Source organism: Nannospalax galili, unplaced genomic scaffold, assembly GCF_000622305.1.
Source record: "Nannospalax galili isolate Female #2095 unplaced genomic scaffold, S.galili_v1.0 scaffold1311, whole genome shotgun sequence".
Taxonomy (NCBI): domain Eukaryota; kingdom Metazoa; phylum Chordata; class Mammalia; order Rodentia; family Spalacidae; genus Nannospalax; species Nannospalax galili.
In genome coordinates, this window is record NW_008329527.1 from 1,247,379 (window position 1) to 1,268,084 (window position 20,706).

General features: G+C 50.0%; 1 protein-coding gene across 1 annotated transcript in view; it reads right to left on the reverse strand.

The window, feature by feature from the left end:
• Positions 1–19,572, reverse strand: part of Kcnip3 (potassium voltage-gated channel interacting protein 3) — a 68,765-nt gene extending 49,193 nt beyond the window's left edge. Inside the window, exon 1 of the mRNA XM_008838233.3 lies at positions 19,075–19,572. Coding sequence (XP_008836455.2) covers positions 19,075–19,177 — 103 coding nt within the window. The 5' untranslated portion in view covers positions 19,178–19,572. The remainder of the gene's footprint in view (positions 1–19,074) is intronic.
• Between the last annotated feature and the right edge of the window lie 1,134 nt (positions 19,573–20,706).

Below are 20,706 nucleotides of genomic sequence, written 5' to 3' on the forward strand. Positions count from 1 at the left end.
GAATATAAACATTTATTCAGCTCACTGTCTGGAGGCCCAGAGGACAGTAGAATATGTCTTCAGGCATCACTTGGTAAAACTGAGTAAACAAGCCAGAGAACTGCTTTTAAAACAAAGCCGGGTGTGATGGCGCACACCTTTAATTTCAGCACTCGGGAGGCAGAGGCAGGCGGATCTCTGTGAGTTCAAGGCTAGCCTGGTCTACATAGTGAGTTCCAGGACAGCTGGGGATGCAGGGAGACCCTGTCTCAAAAAAGACAAAAAAACAAACAAACAAACAAACAAAAAACACAAAGCCATTTCTGGAACTAGAGAGATAGCTCAGTGGTTAAGAGCACTGGCTGCTTACGTAGAGGATCCAGGTTCTGTTCCCAGCACCCACATGGCTGCTCACAACCATCCATGATTACAGTTCCAGGGGATCCAATGCCCTCCTCTGACCTCTTCAGGCATTGCACAACGTGGGTGCACTTACATACATGCAGGTATTATACTCACACACAAAAAAGAGAAAATAAAGAAAAAGCATAAAAAACCCAAAACCATGTCCATTAATCCACCAAGAGAATGACCCATTTATAATTATGGGCAAAAGCTCAATGGTACAGTCACCTCTTCATATACCATGTGTACTTACAACAGGGATTAAATTTCAACATGCATTTTAGCAGGGGACATTCAAGGCCTCAAAAGGGTTTCATGAATTACTGAGGGGATAAAACCCCAATCTCCTCAGTTCTTTCTGTTTTATCTGTTTTAGCTAAAGGGATGGCAGAGGCTTCTGTGATATCTGGAAGCTGATGATGGTGTGATGGGTAGTGTTAATTGTTAGTTTGACAGGATCTAGAATCACATGAGAGATGAGCCTCTGGGCATGCCTGTTGGGGGTTATCATGATTACATTAATTGAGGTGATCTTGACTGTGGTGGAACCATTCCCTCTGCAGGGGATCCTGGATTGTATAAAATAGACAAAGTAAGCTGAGCACTAGCAAACACTCATGGCTCTCTGTGTCCTGAGTATGTTTGCAATGTGACCATCTCTCTCAAGCTCCTGCCACTGTGACTTCCCCATTGTGATGGATTGTTACCTGAAACTGTGAGCCAGAAAAATCCCTTTCTTCCTTAAGTTTCTTTGACCAGGATATTTTGCAACAGCAACAGAAAAATAACTAGGACAGACAAAAACAAAAACAAAAACAAAAACAAACCAGTAACAACAACAGAAAAGAAAACCCATAAAGACATTCTTTTTGAGACAGGTCCTCCCTGTAGCCTGGAACTCTTTATGTAGACCAAGCTGGCCTTGATCTCATAGAGATCCACCTGCCTCTGGGTGGATCTCCCAAGTGGTGGGACTAAAGGCATGCGCCACCATGCCAGACCCAATACCCTTTCTGATTAGGGAAATATATATATTTTTAAAAACTTGAGACAGAGTCTCATATATCTTGGACTGGTCTCATACTCATTATGTAGCAGAGGATGATCTTGAACTTCTGGTCCCACTGCCTCCACTTCCCAAATACTGAGATTATAGGCATGCACTGCCACACCCAATTTTATGCAGTGCTGAGGTCTGAACTCAGGGTACCATATATGCAAGGTAAGTACTTTACCAACTGAGCTATATCCACAACCCAGAAATACAAATTAAACCACAAACAGGGGCTGGGGAGATGACTCAGCTGGTAAAGTGCTTGCTGCCCAAGCCTGTAATCTGGAATCCCAGCACTGGGGAGGCAGAGACAGAAAGATGCTGGGGACTTGTTGGTTGGCCAGTGTAGCCCAATCAGTGAGCCCCAGGTTCAGTGACATAAACATAAAGTGAAGAAACAGCAGAGGGAGACATCTGACATCAACCTCCAGCCTCCACATGCTCACCCACACAGACACCCATATACACATGCACCTCCACAGATAAACACACACACACACACGCACGCACACACAAAGCTACAATGAATATTACTAAGTGGCTATTAGATTTGTTTAAAAGGAATGATAAATACAATACCAAGGGGTAAGCATGCAGAGCAACTGGACCCAATATACTCCGCTGACAAGCATTAACAATGGTAGTTGCTTTGGAAAGCAGCTTGGCAATTTCTTATCAACATATACTCACTATAAGACCCAGAAACACCGCCCTTGGTTATTTACTCAAATGAAATGAAAGCTATTATATCAATCACAACACTTTGACAAATGTTCACAGTAATTTTATACATAACCTCCCCAAACCACGGATAACCCCAAAGTCCACTAACCAGCAAATGAATAAACAGTGATGCACCCATTCAATGAATACTACTCAGCAGTAAAGGACAATCTCCTTGTCAATGTGATGTAGAAGAACAAGAATCTCAGGTGTAATAATTAAGGGAAGGGATGCAGACTCACAAGGTTAAACATTGTATGACTCTGTTTATATGATATTGTGAAATATAAAATCAAAGAAAATTATACAGAATTGTACTGGTTTCTTTTCTTGTTAAACAAAATATCTGACAGAAGGGACATATTTTGGTTCACAATTTCAGAAGGATTTCTGCTTCTTATAGCGGGGAAGGCATGGCAGAGTGACTCTATGACCTGTGACAGAGGGTTATTCACATGCTGGCTGCAGACTGGGGAGCAGAGAGTGGGGCAGGAGGCAGGGCCAGGCTGTAAACCTCAAAGGCCTATCCCTAGTGACCTGCCTCTGCCAGCCAGATGCCACCTGTAAAGGTCTCACAAAAACCCACCAGCTGGGGACAAAGTGTTCAGATATGTGAAGGGGAAGGGCATGTCACATTCAAACCACAACAAGAACAAATCAGTGGTGTCAGGAGCTGGGACAAGGGGCAGGCTGGCAGTGAGGGGCAGTATGAGGGATGCTTTGTGGGGATGGAGTGGGTCTAAATATTTATGTTTTTAATTTATTTTTATTTTATGAGTACATGTTGCCTATATGTATACAAGTGCACCCATGGAGGTCAGAAGAGGGCGTCAGATCCCTTGGAATTGGAGTTACAAATGATTGTTAGCTGCCATGCGGGTACTGGAAATTGAACCCGGGTACTCTGCAAGAGCAGACAGTGCTCTTAATCACTGAGCCATCTCTTCAGACCCGTTTTGTTTTGGTTTTTCTTTTAAAGACTGTACCTGGCTATATAGCTCAAGCTGGCCTTGATTTCCAGATCTTCCTGTCTCTCAGCCTGCTGAACACTTGGGATTACAGGAGTGTGCTATCATGCCCTGCTCTGTTCTAAATCTTGATTGTGGTAGTGATTACGTGACCATATTTTTGTCAAAACTCACAGAATTGTACACTGAAAAATAAAATTTTGCATTGGAAATATTAAAGCAAAGTAAAAAAAGGTAAATAAAATGAAAAAATAAAATGAGAAAGACTTTAAATAGGCTGATAATTCCCTGTAAATTAAAGAATATGAATATGATTATTTAATCTTCTTTCCTGAAGACCAAAGAGAAAAATAACATAAAAATCTCAAACCCGTGACTATTTCTTCTATTTAAAAATAACATGGAGGCCTGGTGAGATGGCTCAGAGAGTAAAAGGCCCTTGCTGCCAAGCCTGACAATCCCTGATACCCACATGGTAAGAGAAGGAACTGACTCCCAAAAGTTGTCCTCTGACTTCTACATGTGCATATGGCATGTGTGTACCCACAAATAAATAAGTGAATAAATAAACACATAAATAAATATTCTTTAAATGACATGGGGCTGGTGAATTGGCTGAATGGGTAAGGGTGTTTGCTGCCAAACCTGACAATCTGGATTCAATCCCCAGAGCCCACATGGTGGAAGGAGAGAAGCAATTCTTGCAAGATGGCCTCTGACCATATGTGCCAATGGCACATATGTGAACATACACACATACACATACAGGAATAAAAAAATTAATCTAAAACCAAAAACATTTTTTAAATGGCAACAGCCAGGCAGATGGCTTCTAGGAGGCTCTGGGGAGGTCGAGGTGGAAGGACTGTGAGTTAGAGGCTAACCAGGGCTGCACAGAATCCAAGGCTAGCCAGAACTACAAAGAGAGACTGTGTCCCAACAAAGGACAATAGCGCTCCCTTGCCCCTGCCATTTCCTATTCTCCCTTGAACTCACTTCCATACTAAGGATCCCAATGATCACCACATTCTAATCTAGTCATCAATACAACAATTTCAGTCACTGAATCACATAACACAACTTCAAGAATGGAAGTCATACAGCACTTTACTTTTGAAGATGGGTGCAAAATCCTGAACCAGATGTTAATTAACTGAACTCACTGTGATTTAAGGTACATAATGACTAAGAAGGTTTGATCTGGAGGCATATAAGAAAGGAAAACCATATGAAAATTTTAATGATAGCCAAATGTGATGGTGCACACGTGTAATCTCAGCACTTGGGAGGCAGAGGCAGAAGGAACAGGAACTAAAGGTTAGCCTGGCTACATAGCAAATGCAAGGCCAGCCTGAGCTCAGTGAGCTCTGTATCAAAAGAAGAACGAGGAGGAGGAGGAGGAGGAGGAGGGGGGGGGAGGGAGAGGGAGAGGGAGAGGGAGAGAGAGAGGGAGAGGCAGGGAGGAAGATGAGGAGGAGGAAGGAAGAGGAGGAGGGGGAGGAGGAGGAGGAGAAAGGGGAGAAAGAGAAGGAGCAGGAGGAGGTGAAGAGGGGGAGGAGCAGGAGGAAGAGGGAGGAAGTGGAGGAAAACAGGAGGGGGAGGAGAAAGAGGTGAAGAAAGAGTCAGTCAGGAGAGTTCAGGGGGTTGATGATACACGATGAATTTATGAAAAAATCAATAGCAGTTTTCTGCACCAGTAATAGCCACCTAGATAATGCACTAAAAATAACAAGATAACACTCACACTAGCAATAAAACTAAAAGACATCTAAGTAATAAGGAAAACGCAAAGGCCCTCTATTCAGACAGATAACCTTTCATGTTAGATAGGGCCATGTGATAGTAACATTATAGTATTATTAAGATTAATGTTATAAATATGTCATTTCTCATTAAAGTAATCTATAAGTAAATTCAAGGCAGTCCCAATAAAAAAGCCAGGGTGGGGGCTGGGGAGATGACTCCGTCGAGGAAGTGCTGATTGTGCAAGCATGAGGAGCTGAGTTTGATCCCAGCACCCACATAAGAAGCTACTTGGCAAATTCCAGACTGATAAGACACTGTATCTCAAAAAGAAGGTGGAGGATACCTGAAGAATGACACCGGGGGTTGACCTCTGGCCTCCATGCACACCTGACACACAAACATACACATGCCTGCACACACACACACACACACACACACACACACACACACACACACAGAGAAATCCAGTTGTATTTTTTGAGAACCTTGATAAATTTACTCCGAAATGTATATGGAAGACTAAAACAAATCCAGGAAAACCTAAAAAAGAAGCATAAAGAATTGCCCCTGTCAGACTAACGCACAAACAGAGCAGAGAAAGTGGTGTAGCTGGAACACACCAACCAGCAGCCCAGAGAGCTTGTGGAAGCCTGGTGCTGAGGGGGATTCCACAGACTGTTTAGGGGGTTAGGGACCTTAACCACTGTGTAAAGAAAGCAAAGCCACAATCCTTACAACATGTGTGGTAGCTGGTGCCAGATGAACTAAAGACCAAGAGTGAAATGAGAGTGAAACAGTTACCATGGGAATAGAGAGATGGCTCAGCAGTTAAGAGCACTCGCTGCTCTCTTGCAGAAGACCCAGGTTTGGTTCCCAGCACCCACATGGCACCTAATAATCATCCAATTCCAGAGGATCCAATGCCCTCTTCTGGCCTTCTTGGGCACTGCACACCTGGTACACTTACATACATTCAAGCAAAATGTGCATACACATATAATAAAAAATAAATCTTTTTAAAAAAGAGTTAATGTGCCGGGCGTGGTGGTGCACTTTAATTCCAGCACTCGGGAGGCAGAGGCAGGTGGATCTCTGTGAGTTCAAGGCCAGCCTGGTCTACATAGTGAGTTCCAGGCCAGCTGGGGATACAAGGGGACCTTGTCTCAAAAAAACAAAAACAAACAAAAAAAAAAGAGTTAATGTAAAATGGAAATGGACCAGATGTGGCAGTGAACAACTAAAGTCAGCACTAGGGAGACAGAGGCAGAAGGGTCATGAGTTTGAAGTTAGCATGAGCTAGAGAGACTCTGCATAAAATAAATAAATAAATAAGAAATGTTCTTAATCTACAGGTGTAGAAAGATTTCTGAAAACTTCAAAAATCTCAAATTACAAAGAAAAAAAAATCAATCTAATTGCATCAAAATGAAGGCTCTGGTGCTGGGGACAAGGCTCATGGCACAGCACTCACCCAGCACATGCAAGGCCCTGGGTCTTCCTGATCAATAAAGGGCAGAGTGAAACACTCAGCCTGACAGGAGAAGATACTAGATAGAGCTTATGAAGCTAATCACTGGAAAAGGAGCCCCAAAAGATGAGAATACGGAAGCTGGCTCAGTAGCAGTGATACAGGAAAATGCAAAAACAAAACGAAACAAAACATAAAAGCCCACAGAGAACAAAGCACATTCCAGACCACAGGTGACAACAGCGATAGAAAGAAAGTCTGACCCTGAAGGGTTCTGAAGAGGACACAGGTCAATGTTTAACCTCAACCACTCCAATGGGCACGCGAGCCGATACACCCACTGTGGAAGCCTGCTATATTTCCATACTAATAAGTTGTATACAAAGGGGTTGGCAAGATGGCTCAGTGGGTAAAGGTGCTTGCTGTCAAGGCTGATGACCTGAGTTCAATCCTTGGGACCTACATGGTAGAAGGAAAGAACTGATTCCAGAAAATTATCCTCTGACTTCCACATGTGAGCTGTGGTATGCATACACCCACACAACACCCCCCAACTATATATATATATATATACATAAAATTTACCAAGGGGTTTGGGGTCCAAGAATTACCTCTGAGATACATATACTAAACTCAGATTTCAAGAGATAGTTACTGGAGCCCTCTTTACAATGACAGCAGCCTGAATCAACCATAAATATATTGTGGGATATACATCTGATGAAATATCATACAGCAGTGAAAATGAATAATAATATTCATCAATGTGAATGGGTCTTAGAATATAATGTTGAATGAAAACAGTCCTAGGAAAGAAGAATAGTTCTAATTTTTGTAAAATGCAAATCCAAGAATTTGCATAACTCATCAATATATTTGTAGGCATGCATAATACATAAAATCATAAATGACAGTCTAGGAAGAACCACCCAGATCTTGCTACAGTCACTTCCACAGAGCTGAAGAGGAGAGGGAGGGCTCACTGGTGTGCATTATATTGTTCCTTGTAACTCATAAATCATCTGTAAATGGCTGGGTGTTTGTGTATATGTTAGGAGTTAATTGAAATTTTTAAGCTTTTACTTTCCCAGAGTGAGAGATGGGTGGGTGAAGAGTCAGCACCCACCACAGACCTGGATTCAACATCAGGCGTTTACAAAACTAGAGAAGGATTGAAGTTCCAGGAGAAATGGTCAGGAGACATGAATGGTCAATTTATAGACAAAGAAACAGGAAAACAAAAATATAAGTAAGCAAACAAGCGAAGAAAACTACTGTGCAAAAGCAGAACAGAGAAGCAACATCTATTGTTGAACTCCCAAGGTCTGACAGTCACTCATAAAGCCAAATCAGTCAGTGCCCTGACTCCAGGCCCACTGCCTGCACCTGGGCATGTGGGCGGTTCCTGGTCCTCCCCAGAACCAGGAACCTGCTCCATCCCTAGTCCTCCACATGCAGCTGAAGCAGACTCCATCTTCCCAGACCTGTAGCCCCAAGCTGAGTTTCTGCTCTCCTCTCCACTCAGTCAATAAGCCTCCAGCCCTGTCTTCAGCTCCAGAGTCCCTCCTTTCTCTGCTCACTACATCGTCTCATGTCACCGAAACCTACCAGGCACCCCCATCCTTCATTGGGTCTCTCATACATCATCTCCTCAGAGGGACCCCCCCCCACACTGCTATCTGTCCCCCGACCTTGGTTTTACTCCTTCAGTTGGCTGTGTTTCACTGGTATATACCTCTTCTGTTTACTATGCTGTGGACTGAACAGCCTGACTCCTCAGTTGAAGCTCTAATACTCTTCATAGCTGTATAGGGAGACAGAACCTGCTGGAGGTCACTGCTGTGGTTGGAAAAGTGTCCCTGAAAGGTCTATAAGCAAAGGCCTTGTTCCCAGGGAACCCACAAATGATGTCAAGAATGAAGCAATCCCTAGTCACTGAATGGATCAGGGTCAGGGAGGAAGAGTCTGCCCCTGACACTGGGTGATTCATCAGGACTGGAGGTTAGAATTACCCAAAAGGGGAGAGCAAGCAGAGGGCCGCATTACTTTTCATTGGCACTCTAAAGTCAGTCCACCTGCTCCCAGTCAATGCATCCATTGATGACGGACAGTGGGACTCCTTCACATCTATCCAATGAGCATTAGCACTTGCCAGAGAAGGGAAAAAAGTGAAATCTCCCTCCCCCTTTCCTACCCCCCCTTTTCTCCCTCTCCCTTCCCTTCCCTCCCTCGCTTTTTCCCTTTCCTTCCTTCCTTCCTTCCTTCCCTCCTTCCTTCCTTCCTTCCCTCCCTCCCTCCCTTCCTCCTTCTTTCATTGGTTTGGTTTGGTTTGGTTTGGTTTTTTTGAGACACAGTCTCCCTAAAGCTCCAGCTGGCTTGGAACTCACTATGTAGACCAGGTTGGCTTTCAATTTACCTGCCTCTGCCTCCTGAGTGCTGGGATCAAAGGTGTGCACCATCATCCCCAGCCCTCCCCTCTGTTTTTTGAGGCAAGATCTCACTACATTGGCCAGGCTCGCTCAAGCTGGTCTGGAACTTGCGATTTTCCTGCTTCAGGCTCTGGACTGTTTGAATCACAGGCATGTGCCACTATGCCTAGTGCATAAGGTCTTCTTTTCTTTCTCCTCTGTGTGTGTGTGCACATATGCATGCCCATGCATGCAGGTGCAGATGTGTGGATGTCAGAGGTCAACCTTGGATGTTGTTCCTTGGGAGCCATCCACTCCCATACTTTCATTCTTTTTTTGAAATAGGGTCTTGCTCTGTAACACCAGTTCCAAGAGGAATTCGACACTCTCTTCTGACCTCTGTGGGCATTGCATGACACGGGTGCACTTACATGCATGCAGGCAATGTACTCATATACACACACAAAAAAATTTGAAGTTACAAGTTACAAGATCCTGCAGCAGCCTGAGGGATAGCAAGCTGGGCTTTCATCCCAGTGCATTACCAGCCCAGTCCAGGGTCCCGCACCTCACGTGGTCCCCTCTGTGCACGACCCACCTGCAAGGTCTAGGGGAAGCTGGCTCAGATTGTTGATTCACTGAGTGGAGTTGTGCAGGGGCCATGGCCTACCTGCCTACCTGGCCTACCCCAATGGCTGAGCCCAGCGAAGCTTCCTTGGGCTGTCCCTGGCACCTCTGAGCAGCTTGTCTGCTGGCCTCCTGCAGCTTGGTGAGGGAGAAGGCAGGAGCAAGGGCAGACTGCCCCCAAGCCTCCTCACCATCCCCACCCACACTGTGTCCTTATTCTCTCTGCAGCCAACTCCAGAGGCACTGCCACACCTGTGAGTATCAGTTCCTGTGAGCCCAGGTCTTCCGTCAGCCCCCTCCCACTCTCCCCAGCACTGCTGAGCAAGAACCCCCATGGTGTAGTGAAGCATGTTTCGGTGTCCTGCCAGGTGCTTGGCACAAATGGAAGCCAGAAGCAGAATAAGCTGGCAGAGGCTACAGATAGACCAGCCCAAATCATCAATGAGGCTTGGACACCTGGCACAGTTGGGGTTGAAGCACGTGTGCGCACACACACACACACACACACACACACACACACACACACACACACGTACTCCCTTCACAGGCAGACTTCAAGTGACTCAATCTCCTTCCACTATGCCCATCTCTTGATGGTTGCAGAACTTCCCAACAGCACCTCAAGATGGCCATCAAGCCTGTAGCATAGGGTTTTGGGGGACATTCCCAATCCAAACTCTAGCATCTTCCTTTGAGAACCTGTGAATAAAGAGCCTTGAACTGGCTGCATATACCAAGGTACATGCAACAGCCCTGCCCAAGAGCCCAAGCCCAGAGAAGCACTGAACCTCAAACTTCAGTCCTGTCCTGCACATGTCCCACATGGGAGGGATGTCATGCCTAGCCCTCCATTACCTGAGCCTGTCCTCCAGGCAGTTGCCTCAGGACCCCCAACCTGATGGAGAGTGAGACGAAGGATGTACACTGACAAAGCACTTGTTGAGTGCCTCTTCCTCTGCACTTCCTTCTGGGACAGTTGGTGGAATTGGATGGTGGGGACTCAGGTGAGGGCGTTTGGCCCAGGCAGCTGGACAGCTTGCTTACACCGTCTCTATACTTATTCTGCTGGGCCCTGTCCATGAGCTTCACACACCATGCTTAGTCTTCACAATGACTCCAGCCAGAGACATTTTCCATTCAGGATATGGATTGAGGCTGCTGCCTCCATCTGTCCTAGGACATATGTGGCTGTATCCAGTGTCCCCATGGCCCTGCAGTCTTGACCCATCCAGGGCAGGTGTGTGGCATTATACAAGGGCCTACCCTTTGCTGTTACCTGGCTGTGCAACCTCAAGAGAGTCACCCTCCCCATGCCTCAGTTTATCATCTAAAAAATGGACCTTGTTATGCAAACAAACTTCAAATATGCCCAAAATACTTATCACAGGGTGAGCACTCACCTAGATACTAGCTCTTGCCATTGGCATCATCAACTCAGATCTAGGAACAGCCTTGGAGCTGCAGGAGTCTAGGGACTCCCAGCTCACAAATAGTGGCAGATTCTGCCATGGAGAAGAGCAACCATGGTGCCCAGAGCATCAGCGGTGGTGGTATACCCTATCTTATGTTTCTGTAACAAAATACCCGAGACTGGGTACTTTATAAAGAGATCTAGTTAGCTCACACTTCTGGTAACTAAAGAGTCCAAATGGGATCTAGTGAGGGTACCTCTGGATGCCTTACAATATGGTGGACTCCATAGAGATTCAGGGCCAGGCTTGCTTTAAAAAAAAATGTTTCCATTCTTGTGGGACCTAACCAGGATCTAATGAGAACAACATTAATCCCTTCTGAGGCCAACATGCTCAGTAATCTAGCCATCTCTCAATAGCCCCCACAGCTTAAAGCCTACAACTTCAAAACAAAACACTGCAACCTCAAAACAACACACAGGACCAAGCCTTTAGCTCATGATCCTTTAGGGGCCACACTCAAACCATATTCAACCCATGGCAGCTGGCCTCCACTGTAAGTGTAAGAGAGAAGGGTTTGGGGAGATGAGAGCAACAGAAAGAATAGGAAAATGACAGCATCCCCTCTGGCTTCACCAAGCCCTGAGTTCCTTGGGAACCTAGTAGGCCCCCAGATGACCTTTGCAAGGTCCACTGTTGTAGGCAGTGGGGCACAGAGGGCAGCTGCAGAGGGCCTGGGGCAGTCCTGTCTCCCCATAGCATCTCACGCTTCTGCTGTTGTCTACCTCGCCCAGCCTCTCTGCCCCCATTCCTACTAGAGGGACCCTCCCTGCCAGAGGGCATCTTCTTAGTAGCCAGGACCCCAAATGACTTGAGATCTTGGTGGCCTTCCCCTAGAATACATGGGCACCCCCAAACTGAATACTGACAACAGCTGTAACTGACATTTCCTAGAGGCTGTGACTTACATGGGTTTGAGTGCATTCCCTTAGGCTTCATGTGGTGAAATTTAATGCCCATGGTAGGGTAGAACTGAATCTGACCATGTCATTCTGAGGCAGGGCCTTGGTGGGGTGATTAGGATAAGTTTGTCATGATGGCATCCTGATGGCTTTATAAGGAGAGACCTAAAGAGACACACACACATGCTCCTTGTCTCTCCATGCAATGCCTTGTACCGCCCAGTGGATACTGCCAGCAAGAAGTCACCACCAGACAGACCTCAACCTGGCAAGCCTCAGAATGAAGGCAAAGCCAATCTTCTGTCTTAATACCACCACCCCATTCCAGTCTGTGGGAGCCCAATGTTGGCAACAGACACCAGCCTGATGCTCTCAACACCTGCCCTTTGCAAGGTTGTGCTGGACTTGCTGAGGTCCTTCATGGAGAACCGCAGTTGGGTGTGGACAGTAACACAAGCCCTGCAGACATTCCTCAAGGAAGGGTCAGGGATGTCCCCAGGAAAGATGTGACTCTCCCTACAGATGAGGAGACAGCTCAGATGGGGGAGTCTCACTGCTGCTCTGGCACTGCTGACCTTTGCTCTTTCTACAACTGAATTTCATCATGCGCTGTGCTGCCATCTGGTCAGTAGGACACCTAGAGGCCTTGTTCCACCCGCTGCCATGCTGGTAGTACCTCCTCAGCTGTCACAGCAAACATGCCTCCAGACACTGCCACTGTGGAGAAGGAGGGCTGAGAGGGACTAGTCCCTAGTTTAGAACTTCGGAAATCTTAAGAGAGGAAGCAGCAAAGCCAAGCTGTGGCCACAGGGGTGGGCAAAAGTCTCGGAAGGAGGCTCTATCAACCTGATACCGAAGTCGTCGTGTCCCCCCCCCCGCCCCCCGCGGCTTACCGGGCCCAGGGCTCCTGGATCTGAGCGCCCAAATTTCATCCTTTCCAACCGTTTTTAGGTCTCCCCACCCAGTGGACAGAGCAGGGAAAGAGTCTGCTGTGATTCCCATTTTACTGCGAGGAAAGTGGGCCTCGAGGAAGTTCAAGGCTCAGTCTAGCAGCTAGCTAACGACCAAATCGGGCAGGCAGGAACCTGGAGGGTGTACTCATCGGGGTTTGTGTCCCAGGTGGAACCTTGTCTTTGGGTGGAAATTGTGTCTAAGGTAGGGCCTGCGCTCTGGGCCGGGCCTGATCTCTGGATGGGGCTTGTGTCCTGGGTGGGGCCTGTGCGCTGCTCGGCCTTAGTTCTGGGTGGAGCCTGATCTATGGTTGGAGCTTGTGCTCTGGGCAGGGCAGGGCTTACATTCTGGGCGGGGCCTGATCTCTGAGTGGGGCTGTGCTCTGGATGGAGCCTGGGTTCTGCTCCCGGCTTTAGTTCTGAGTGGAACCTGCGTCCTGAGCGGCGTTCTGCACTCTGGGCAGGGCTTGTGCTCTGGATGCTGAACCCCAGCACAGTACCTTCTCCATTCTTGGCTGAGTCCACATCTGACCAGAAGGTCCTTACAGGGGTACCCACACTAGGCCATGGCAGCTTCCACTGAGTACCCCTGGTTCTCTGAGACCAGTTAGATCTGAGTTTCCCAGGAGCCTCCCTCTCCCTATCCTGCCTCGTGAAAGAGGGTCTCTCTCTCCTGAGAGCTTCTGCAGCTTTGCCCCTCTGCTCCCTTGACCATACAGCTCTCTCATTAGCGGCAATACATACACCCCTACCCCAGCAAGAACCCACTCCTGTCAACTAGGAGGCTCTTATGCCCCAACCTTGTCCAGGATTTCACCACCGACCCAAGTGACCAGTGATGGGGTCCTAGGACACAGTGCCAGGACCAGGGAGGAGGTTACTGGAAACTCCCTAATCAGACTAGACAGGCCACACCCTCTCTTCAGTCATGGACACAGGGTCTCCTTCGAGGTGCTCAGGCTGTATGGACTCTGCTCCGGAAAGCCTGTTCTCCTGGACAGGCCTGATCAGTACTCATGATGGCATCTGCCAAGGCTCAAAGTCCTCTAGTCAAGCAACAGGCAACAGGATACCAGTCTGGGAAGACAAAAGAGGCCAGACTGGTGGAACAGGGGTTCTCAGAGGGGCTCCAGTGGTAGGATCTCATCCCTAGATGACAGAGAGCTTCAGATAGAAGCTCTTCATTGGCGCACTACCACTTCATTGGCGCATCTGACCTGAGTTGGGGGACACTTCCTGCCTCCCCTTAGCTTCTAAGGCATAGCTGCCTGCATTTCTCTGACTTCTGCAGCTGCTTTTTCTTCCTGACCTATTCATTCCATAGTCAGCCCAACCCTTGAAGCTGATTGCTGACTTGCCTCCCTGGTGACACCCTAGTCTCACACTGCTGTGTCTCACCAAACACTAATGGTAATCTTCTCTCCAGGCCACAACTGCTCCTCTGAAGAGCAGGAGGGCATGGCCTTCTGCCTCCTTGACAACCCACTTGGATCTTTTCCACTAGACCCTTGTTCTAGGCAGAATAATGACTCCCCAAATATTTACATGTCTTCATGCCTGGAGCCCATGAATGTGTCTGGCCACACAACAGAAGGGGATGCAGGCTGCAGATGAAGTTAATTAAAACTGCTGTTCATCCGGGAGCCCAAGGTAGGAACTCAGGGCAGGAACCTGGAGGCAGGAGCTGAAGCACAAGCCATGGAGGAACGCTGCATACTGGCTTGTTCCCCTGGCCCCTGCTCAGCCTGCTTTCTTATGCAACACAGGCCCACCTGCCCAGGGGTGGCACCACCCACAGTGGGCTGGGTCCTCCCACATCACTCATCAAGAAGATGCCCCTCAGACACGACCACAGGCCAGTCCAATAGAGGCAATTCCCCAATTGAGGCTCCCTCAACCCAGGTGTGTCAACTTGACACTAAAACTATCCAACACAAAGGAGGAATTGGAAGAGAGACCCAGAGAGAGGTCTGAGCTTGCTACAGATGGAGGAAGGGGCCATGAACCAAGGAGAAGCTGAAAAGGCAAGGGATGGGTTATTCCCAAGAGCCTCCAGGAGGCAAGACCTGGTCCACCTGCTTTGTCTTAGTGCAGAGAGATCTATGCAGGCTTCTTGTCTACAGGACTTTGTGATGGTTTCAGGTATTACATTTGTAACAGACAATGATTCTTTCCAAACTTGCCAGGTCCAATCAAAATTATAAGCATCCCCACAAACACGCAGCCACCGCCTCCGTGTATTCCCCTTCCCTCAAATGGCGGCTCCACCTTCCACTCCTCTTTGACCATCTCCTCTCACACTCCATGGCAAGCCCTAGGAGCCCTGCCCTGGATGCAGCTAGAACCTGCCCACTTCTCCCAGCCCACTGCCAGCCCTCCAGGATGGACACAAATGACTCCAATAGGACCCAGTGCTGCCCCTGGGGCACTGGTCCTCTCTCTGTCTGCTCATAGCAGGGAAGTCAGGGCTCTTGCTAAACTGCTGGGCATCCTTACTCCTCAGAAATGCCCATGACTGGATATCTCTGTTAATAAATGCCAATGTGCCTTCAGAAGCCCACACCTAGCCAGGGCTGTGCTTTCAAACTTGGGCATGTCACAGTGGTCCCTGGAACTGGATAAGAGAAAAAAATGTTGGACCCTAAACCCAGACCCTATATTGACCTAAGACTTGAAGATGCTGTGTACATGTGTCTGACTGTCTGTCTGGGGACTGAATGCAGGGCCTCATACATACTAGGCAAGTGCTCTGCCACTGAGCTGTGCTCCCAATCCTTTTTTCAGTTTTTATTTCAAGACAGGGTCTCATTAAGTTGCCCAGGCTAGCACTGAACTCACTTTATCATAGGCAGGCAGTCCTCAATGCTCCAGCCTCAGCTTCCCGAGTAGCTAGGACACCCACCCCTGCCCTATCTCCCTGTCTTTAAGACCTTGAACGTGTGTGCTCATCCCTGCCTGCCCTCAAGTGTTGGGAGAAACTTGTGAAAGTCCCATATCTGAGTTCCACACAGAGATGCCAGACTTGTCTGAGAATAAAAGGCAATGTTCCTACAGGGGATCATACCTAGAGTCAGCAGGCATTCGATCGCCCAGGGTGGGCACAAGGTATGCTTTTAAAGTCCTCCAGATGATTACAATGAACAGCTTCATTGAGAACCAATCACCCAGCTACACATGATAAATAGATAGTACACATCTGCAATCCCAGTACTTAGGAAGCTGAGACAGGAAGTTCACAATTTTATGGCTAGCCTGGGCTACATAGTGAGACCCTGTCTTAATACCTTCTACCCTCCAAACCACCAACCAATACCCTACATGACCTGTGCAGGCCTCCCTCACCATGTCTCTTGCTGGCTACCCACGCTCTTCCAGCCTTGCATCAACACTGAACACATCCCACCTCCCAGCCTCTGCACTCTCAGAAGCAGACTCCACCCCTACCACTTAGAGGTCCCTCTGTGCCCATCTAATTAGCATCTCTCTCAGGATCCAGTCTCGGGCTCTATGGTCAGCAGGGGCTGGGGATAGGACAGGAGAAGGTTCTAGCTCTCCCTCATTGGCAAGATTCCCTCACAGATTCAACAAATCCTTGTCAAGCTGTTGCCTGGTACCAGGCACAGTTCCAGGCACTGGAATTACAATGAGCAGGATGTAGCCCCTGCCCCCATGTGGCTGGCATATGGTAGAGACAAATTGAAAATGATCGAAGAACTCAGATATCCAGTACCTTATGGTGAGCATGGGGCTGTAAGGAAACCCATGTGTATGGAGCTGAGGTCGGGAAGTCACACATGATGAAGACCATTGCATCATCAGCACCTCAGAGGTGTCAGAGACACAGCAACTGCCCAGCATCCTCCACCAGAGCCTGAAGCAAGGCTCAGAGAAAAGCCTCAGGGGTGAGCCTTGGAACCCCTGCAGAACTATGGGTCAGCACACGAGGGAAAACCACCAACCCTGCAATGTCGCCTTAACCTCAGGAGTTTGATGAACGTGCCACACCCAGATTCCACGTGCCAGGCACCACTCAGAACACTTAACCCCTCAGACCAGCCCCTGCTGGATCCTGGTCCCAACACCCAGATGGGGTCCCCTTCATGGCCATTGGACTGTCCCCTCAGCTCCAGGCTCTTCAGTTCTAACAATTTCTAAGGCCTCCTACCTCTGGTCTCTTACAGATGAGACTCCAGGGAAGCTCAGAGAGGACCCAGACAACTATACATGCACATGTATGGCAGGACCCAGAACACCAGTGCCCTTTTCCACCCCCAGTGGTGCCGAGAACAGCTCACACCCAGCTGGATGGTTGGGCCCTGGCTGCTGACAGCACATCTGACAGTCCCTTAGATGCTGCTGGCCACTAGGCACTTCCAGGCTCTCAGCTGGCACCATTCCCCATCAACAAAGAACATCTAGAACTCATAACTCCTCCGCTCTGACCCAAGGAGGGGGGAGGGGTAGCTGTCTACATAAGAGAAATGTGTTCAACCCTGAGTCACTTGTTAGTACCAGTAATCATGCCTTGCTGGTTTTTTGGGATAGCAATCGTTCCCAGGGAGCAGGGGGCATTAAAGCCCCTTCTGAGTGTTAAAGCCCATCAGGGCACTGGGGCACAGGGGTTACATCAGCAGCCCCACTTTACAGACGGTGCAGTGAAGGCTTTTTGTGGTTATGGGGTTTTATAGTTTGTGAGGATGACAGGATCCTGGCTCAGGCTGTTTTCTCCCCCACCTGCATCAAGACCAGAACTCCATGCGGGACAAGTAGGCAAATATACTGGAAAATGGGGACCCCTGTCTTAGGCATGCTATCCTTGTAAAGAAACTCTTCCTTATTAATCACAAAGGCAAACTTCGGACTATCCCAGACCTTGTTGGGAGTCACTCAGCTGGGAGGGCTTTGCAATACTCTATCAAAGGAGGTAGACTGGTGCTCCTGGGCCCTGGTGGGAGGAGGGCCTCTGGGAAGAGTCTGGAAAACAGGGAAGTGCAATGGAATGATCATGGGTACCACACCCCCGACACATCCCAGGTTCCTAATGGAGGAAGCACAGGAAGGCATAGGGGATAGAGGTATCCTATAAGAGGCATGGGTCTTTTGGGCATGCATGCTTACCCTTCCCCATCCCTGCTCCAATCCCAAGCACCCTCAAAGTGTTTCCCACCAAGTTCATTGCCATGATTACTCTCCAGTCAGACAAAACCTGGGGTGGAAAACATTCCTGTCCACTAAAGCCTGAAGTTCAAGGTGGTGGTGATTTGAAATACCTTAAGCAAGTTCCCTCTTTCTGGGCCTCATTTGAGCATCTAGAAAAGAGGTGTGAGGGAGCCCAGTGGCTTCTGTGGGGCCCGTGCTCATGGACTTCAGGTAAAGGGGTAGCCCTGGCCTCTGGAACAGAGTAGAGGGAGGGCCTTTCTTCTCAGCCCAGTGCCCCTTCCTGCCCTCAGCAGCCCTTTTCAGCGGATTGGGACCCATCCCTGTATCTAAGGAGATGCTGGGCTGATCTGAAGCAGCCTCCCTCCCCAGACCTCTGGGTTCCAGACCCAAGAGCTAGGCCAGCCTGGCAAGGTCAGCCGAGTGTTGAAGCAGGCAGGATGCCCAACCTCCCTGAAGACAGCTGAGGTTACAGGAAGCCAGCCCCTTCCCCAGTCCTGACAGACAGGGCTGCACCTGCATCTCTGGAAGTGGGGGAGAGAGAAGGGAAAGTTCTATATCTGGTGTCAGAGTTCCCTAGCTCAACAACCATATGTGCTGGAGAAGAGCCCCTCCTAACCTGCCCAGGAATGGCAGAGCCCTGCTGGTAAACTGGGATTCAATTCCAAGGGCATTTGTTAGGAGTCCCGGGGAGATGGTCAGCACTGCTTTAAGAGTACTGTTTCCTCGGTTAATATTTTATTAGGACAGAAATGTGGTGGCTGCGGGTTTGGTTACTGATCTCCCAGACAGGAGTTTTTTGTGAGGACAGGGAACTGGGCACCCACCGGGTGGAGGGTGAAAGGGACAGTCCCACCACTGACAAATGTCTTAAGTCACTCATCACTTAGTGGCACCTTGGGTTGAGGGTCTTTTCTGGAACCTTCACCTTGTGCCACCTGCCTCTCCCAAGCGGCCCAAGCTCCAGGCAGGTCCGATTCGCAGGTCCAGGACAGCTAGAGATGCCTGCTCTAGATGTCACCCTGGCCCTCACTCACATCCATGCCAAGCTCCGCAGTCCAGTCCTGTTGAGCCTGAGGCAGCCCTCTCTACCCTCTTGGTCCCAACCCCAGCCCTCCGTAGCAGGGAGGGGGCGGTGGCTCCGCGTGTGCAGCTTTTCGTCCCTCTTACCCCTGGCCTCCCGGGAAGGGCCACGGAGGGGCGGCCACACGTTACCTTCCATGGACATGGGCTCCAGGATGCCGAACTGCTTGAGGACGGCGATGAACAGTAGCACCACGACGGCCATGGCGCACAGCTCCATGCCCTGGATACCCATGGCGAGCGCGACTGCCTGGGGCCCGGGCGCACCCGTCGGCCGTGCGCTGCCTCGGGAGGCTCCAGGCCGGAGCCGCCCGCCCGGCCTCTCGGGGCGGCGGCTCACATGCCCCGGGCAGGCGGGGCTACTGGTGTTGGTGCGGCGGGGACCCCGAGCAGGCGGAGGCTGCGACAGTGAGCGCGACCCGCGGCGATGCTGGAGCCCGGGCGCAACTTTCCAAATCAGCCAGCAAACTTGGAGGCGCGGCGGTGGCTGCGGCGCGGGGCGCAGCTCCGGGGACCAGTGCGAGGCAGCGGCGCCTCCATGCCCAGCGCGGGCGCCGCGACTCTGTCGCCCCCTGTCCTGTCCCGAGGGCTCCGGGCCGCGCCGGCTAGGGGTCCACTGCGCATCCCGGCCGCCCCAGGCTCCATCACGGCTCCCCGCGCGCTCATTGGCCTAGGCGAGGCCACCACTCGGGGACGCGGCCCGGGCAACCTCCCGCCCCCTCCCGCGCCACCACCCCTAGCGCCAGCCCGGGAAGGGGAGGGGGAATGCGGCCCCGCCCCGCACGGTCCAGCTCCTGATCGGCGTGGCACATCGCCTCAGCTCCCAGGCCAGCCCCGGCGAAGCAGGGCGGTCTGCGGTTTCACCCACTCAGCCTCGGAGTGGCCGCGGAGGGAGCCGGGTGCCCGATGCTCCCACCAGGGAGTCCGTCGGAGAGGTTCAAGTCTGCCACAGTCCCTGCCACCCGCCCCTCCCGGCGCAGAGCTGGCACGTGGAGGATCCGGGAAGTCCGATCTCTCCGGGATGTCTCCCCCAAGTCTCAGCCCACCCGCCTGAGATTAAACTTGATCTTGATCTAGCCCTCATTTGAAGATGGAGAAGTTTGTATCCAGAGTTCTCCGGTCTGGAAACCTGCGTGCGCCGGAGGCTCTAGGAGGAAGCCAGGCTTTGGCATTAGGGCCTATGGGACTGAGTTCAAGTTCTGACTTTGACGCATGACCTTGGTCGAATCTCCGACTAACATCCTTCTCCCTAGAGGACTCATCTGCCTTTCCGGCTGTCGGGAAGAGCTAAGCCGCTGCAGAGTGCTGCTCACCCGCAGTGCAAGGGCGTGTTAGTTTGTGGAAGGCTTTCTTCCTGTCCCGCACTGGGTAGGGCCAGGGAAGTCGTGGAAAGGAAGGAGAAAAGAGGAGGAGAGGTCGGGAGTGGCAGGGCGGAGCCGGGGATCGTCGTGGCGGCGAGCCTCCCCGGGCTGCTGGCGGGGAGCTGCGACTCTCTGCTGCCCTCCAGCGCGGGCAGCCCGCCGCGGACATCCTCGCCGGACCAGGCGGGAAGCGCTGGCTGCGGTCAGTACCAAATCCTTCCTGCTGTTTTATCAGAGCTAGAAATGCAGCGCCTCTCCCAGACTAGGAGTGTGAACCCTGGTGTATCTCCAGCCCAGAAAATCTCGGCTTGCATTTACGGAATTCGCTAACCACTGGCGCCTTCATTCAAAGGGCACCAAGCGTGTACTTAGCCTCAGGCAGAGCTCTAAACTCCAGTGGGTG